The sequence below is a fragment of the Etheostoma cragini genome, chromosome 7 (genome assembly GCF_013103735.1).
Source record: "Etheostoma cragini isolate CJK2018 chromosome 7, CSU_Ecrag_1.0, whole genome shotgun sequence".
Lineage (NCBI taxonomy): Eukaryota > Metazoa > Chordata > Actinopteri > Perciformes > Percidae > Etheostoma > Etheostoma cragini.
Window position 1 is genome coordinate 27,542,498 of NC_048413.1, and position 3,252 is coordinate 27,545,749.

The following is a 3,252-nucleotide window of genomic DNA, read 5'->3' on the forward strand; positions in this document are numbered from 1 at the left end:
GAGAGAGAGAGAGAGAGAGAGAGAGAGAGAGAGAGAGAGAGAGAGAGAGAAAAGGAGAAACAAGAGATAGAAGGAGAGAGATATTTGATATTTCTGACGTAGCAGAGCTCCTTGGATGCTGTAAACTCTGTTCCTTGTGCAATGCATTGTGGGATATGTATGCTGGTGTAGTGTCCAGTGTTTAAATACTGTAACATTTCACCAGAAATAGTTTGAAATTCACATACTATTGGTTTTATACTAAGGTTTCGGACGTACTCAAACATCTCATATACTGTTTTAGCTGCTAAATAGCATTAGCATAGCATGTTAGCCAGAGAGTGACCTTTGACCCTACAGGTCAGCAAAGTGAACTCACAGCCCAGGATGACATCACGGGGGCGGAGCAGCTGCAGACACTCCAACAGGTCGATCAGCTCCCCGACGCGGCCGTTCCGGTGTCCCCATTGGTTCATCACCCAATCGGTCCGCCTCTCCTTCCTCTCAGCCAATCGCACGGCGACCTGGTCCCCGAGGACCTCCGAGGCTACATGAAGAATATTAATGAATGAACACACAAACACACGCACAGGTACACATACACACACACACACATATATACACACAAACACACACACACACACACACACACACGCAAGCACGCACTCATACACACACACACACACACACATATATACACACAAACACACACACACGCAAGCACGCACTCATACACACACACACACACACACGCCCACGCACACATATACACACACACACACACACGCCACACGCACACATATATACACACACACACACACGCACACACACACGCACGACACACACACGCACGCACACACACATATATACACACTCACACACACATATATATACACACACACACATATATATACACACACACACACACACACACACGCATATACATACTCAAACACACATATATATACACACACACACGCACACACACGACACACACACACACATACACACACACCCTCGTGCGCGCCAGCAGTGGAAGTTCAGTACCTTTTACTCTACATTCATCTGACAGCTTTAGTTACTAGTTACTTTAGTTACTAGTTACTAGTTACTTTAGTTACTTTAGTTACTACATTCTTTAGTTATTAGTTACTTTAGTTATTCCTCTACATTCACCTGACAGCTTTAGTTACTAGTTACTTTAGTTACTTTAGTTACTAGTTACTTTAGTTACTAGTTACTTTAGTTACTCCGCTACATTCACCTGACAGCTTTAGTTACTAGTTACTTTAGTTACTACATTCTTTAGTTACTAGTTACTTTAGTTACTAGTTACTTTAGTTACTTTAGTTACTTTAGTTACTAGTTACTTTAGTTACTAGTTACTTTAGTTACTTTAGTTACTAGTTACTTTAGTTACTCCGCTACATTCACCCGACAGCTTTAGTTACTACATTCTTTACCTACTAGTTAATTTAGTTACTAGTTACTTTAGTTACTTTAGTTACTAGTTACTTTAGTTACTACATTCTTTAGTTACTAGTTACTTTAGTGACTTTAGTTACTTTAGTTACTAGTTACTTTAGTTACTCCGCTACATTCACCCGACAGCTTTAGTTACTACATTCTTTACCTACTAGTTAATTTAGTTACTAGTTACTTTAGTGACTTTAGTTACTTTAGTTACTAGTTACTTTAGTTACTAGTTACTTTAGTTACTCCTCTACATTCACCTGACAGCTTTAGTTACTACATTCTTTAGCTACTAGTTAATTTAGTTACTAGTTACTTTCCACATTAATATTTCTGAACTCAGTAACCAGTTACTACTCTGATGTTAACATAAAGTAACCATAGCAACAAGATAACGGCTCCAGGTCCAGCCGAACATACAACTGAGTACTTATACTTTTAATTCTTTAAGTACATTTTCCTGATAATAAAGTCATACTTTTACTTCAGCAACGTTTTCAAAAGGACAACTTTTACTTGTAACGGAGTATTTAAACAACGTATTAGTACTTTTACTTAAGTAAGAAAGAGAGAAACATAAAGCGCTACGTTTACGTCCGCTAAGACAGACATGCTAACGTTAGCTAGCTGGTAGCGGACGGACTTAGTTCTGGTTCTGTACTCACCAAAGCGGGTCCAGTCCAGGTCTGACAGTCCGTCCATTATCCGGCAGAACTCCCAGTGGACGGGCGGCGGCAGGTTGTAGAGAAACGGATCTCTCCGGTCTCCTGACGACATGTTTTTATAGAAACTATAGTCAACCGTTGACGTTACGTCTTACTCTGAAGCTAACGGCTAACAGCGGCTAACAGCGGCTAACAGCGGCTAACAGCGGCTAACAGCGGCTAACAGCGGCTAACAGCGGCTAACAGCGGCTAACAGCGGCTAACAGCAGCCGGGGGTGGGGGGTGGGGGGTGAGGGGGTTGGGGGGGCGTTCACACCGGGACCCGGATCTCTCCGTCACATCGGGACAGTCCGCAACAGACAAGTTAAAAACTTTGGAAACTCTGTGAAACTTCTCAAAGTTCAGCTCATCTGCTGCTTCCGCCCACTGTGTTTAAGCCATTGAAAAAAATCACCGCAACAAGAGCCGCTTTCGGTTAGAATTCCTACAAAATAAAAGCCAGTGTTTGATTTACAAGGAACTGATTTTTTTATTTTTTTTATTTTTTTTATTTTATTCAATGCTTTCAAATACAAAAACAGGCATTTTTATATCACTTTACATTTGACAAATAATTCAAAAAAACAAAACATGAAACGAAAATACAAAAATGAGATAAAAATAATAAAATTAATAATAATTTCGTAATAAATTTATTGGAAGGGGCTTTAATCAATACATCCTTCAAATGCTTCAAGTCTTAAAGCACTTCAATTTATAGGAACTGAATCTGTACAACAACACAAACACAACACAAACACAACACAAACACAACACAAACACAACACAAAAACACACACACACATACACACACACATACGACTCAAATAATAACAATAATTTTATCCTTCATCGATTTTCTCTTTGTACCAAGACTTGATCATCATCACAATAATAAAAATGAACATCATCATTTTTTCTACTATAATAGGCCTACTTACAATAGTTTACACACTCGTGTTGATGTAGCTGTTGAGGTCTTATTACTTTTATTTTGACACCGGAAGTCCAGAGTGAAGACTTTCTCTGCGCCCTGACTGAAGTGAACTTCCTCAATTCCTGTTCAAACTACGCAAGCGTGACGCTCTTGCTGTCA

At 39.6% G+C, this 3,252-nt stretch overlaps 1 protein-coding gene across 1 annotated transcript in view; it reads right to left on the bottom strand.

Moving 5' to 3' along the window:
• Window positions 1-2,307, bottom strand: part of LOC117948310 (interleukin-1 receptor-associated kinase 1-like) — an 8,504-nt gene extending 6,197 nt beyond the window's left edge. The window contains exons 1-2 of the mRNA XM_034877897.1: window positions 2,118-2,307; window positions 338-526 (exon numbers count right to left, since the gene is read on the bottom strand). Coding sequence (XP_034733788.1) covers window positions 338-526; window positions 2,118-2,229 — 301 coding nt within the window. The 5' untranslated portion in view covers window positions 2,230-2,307. The remainder of the gene's footprint in view (window positions 1-337; window positions 527-2,117) is intronic.
• Between the last annotated feature and the right edge of the window lie 945 nt (window positions 2,308-3,252).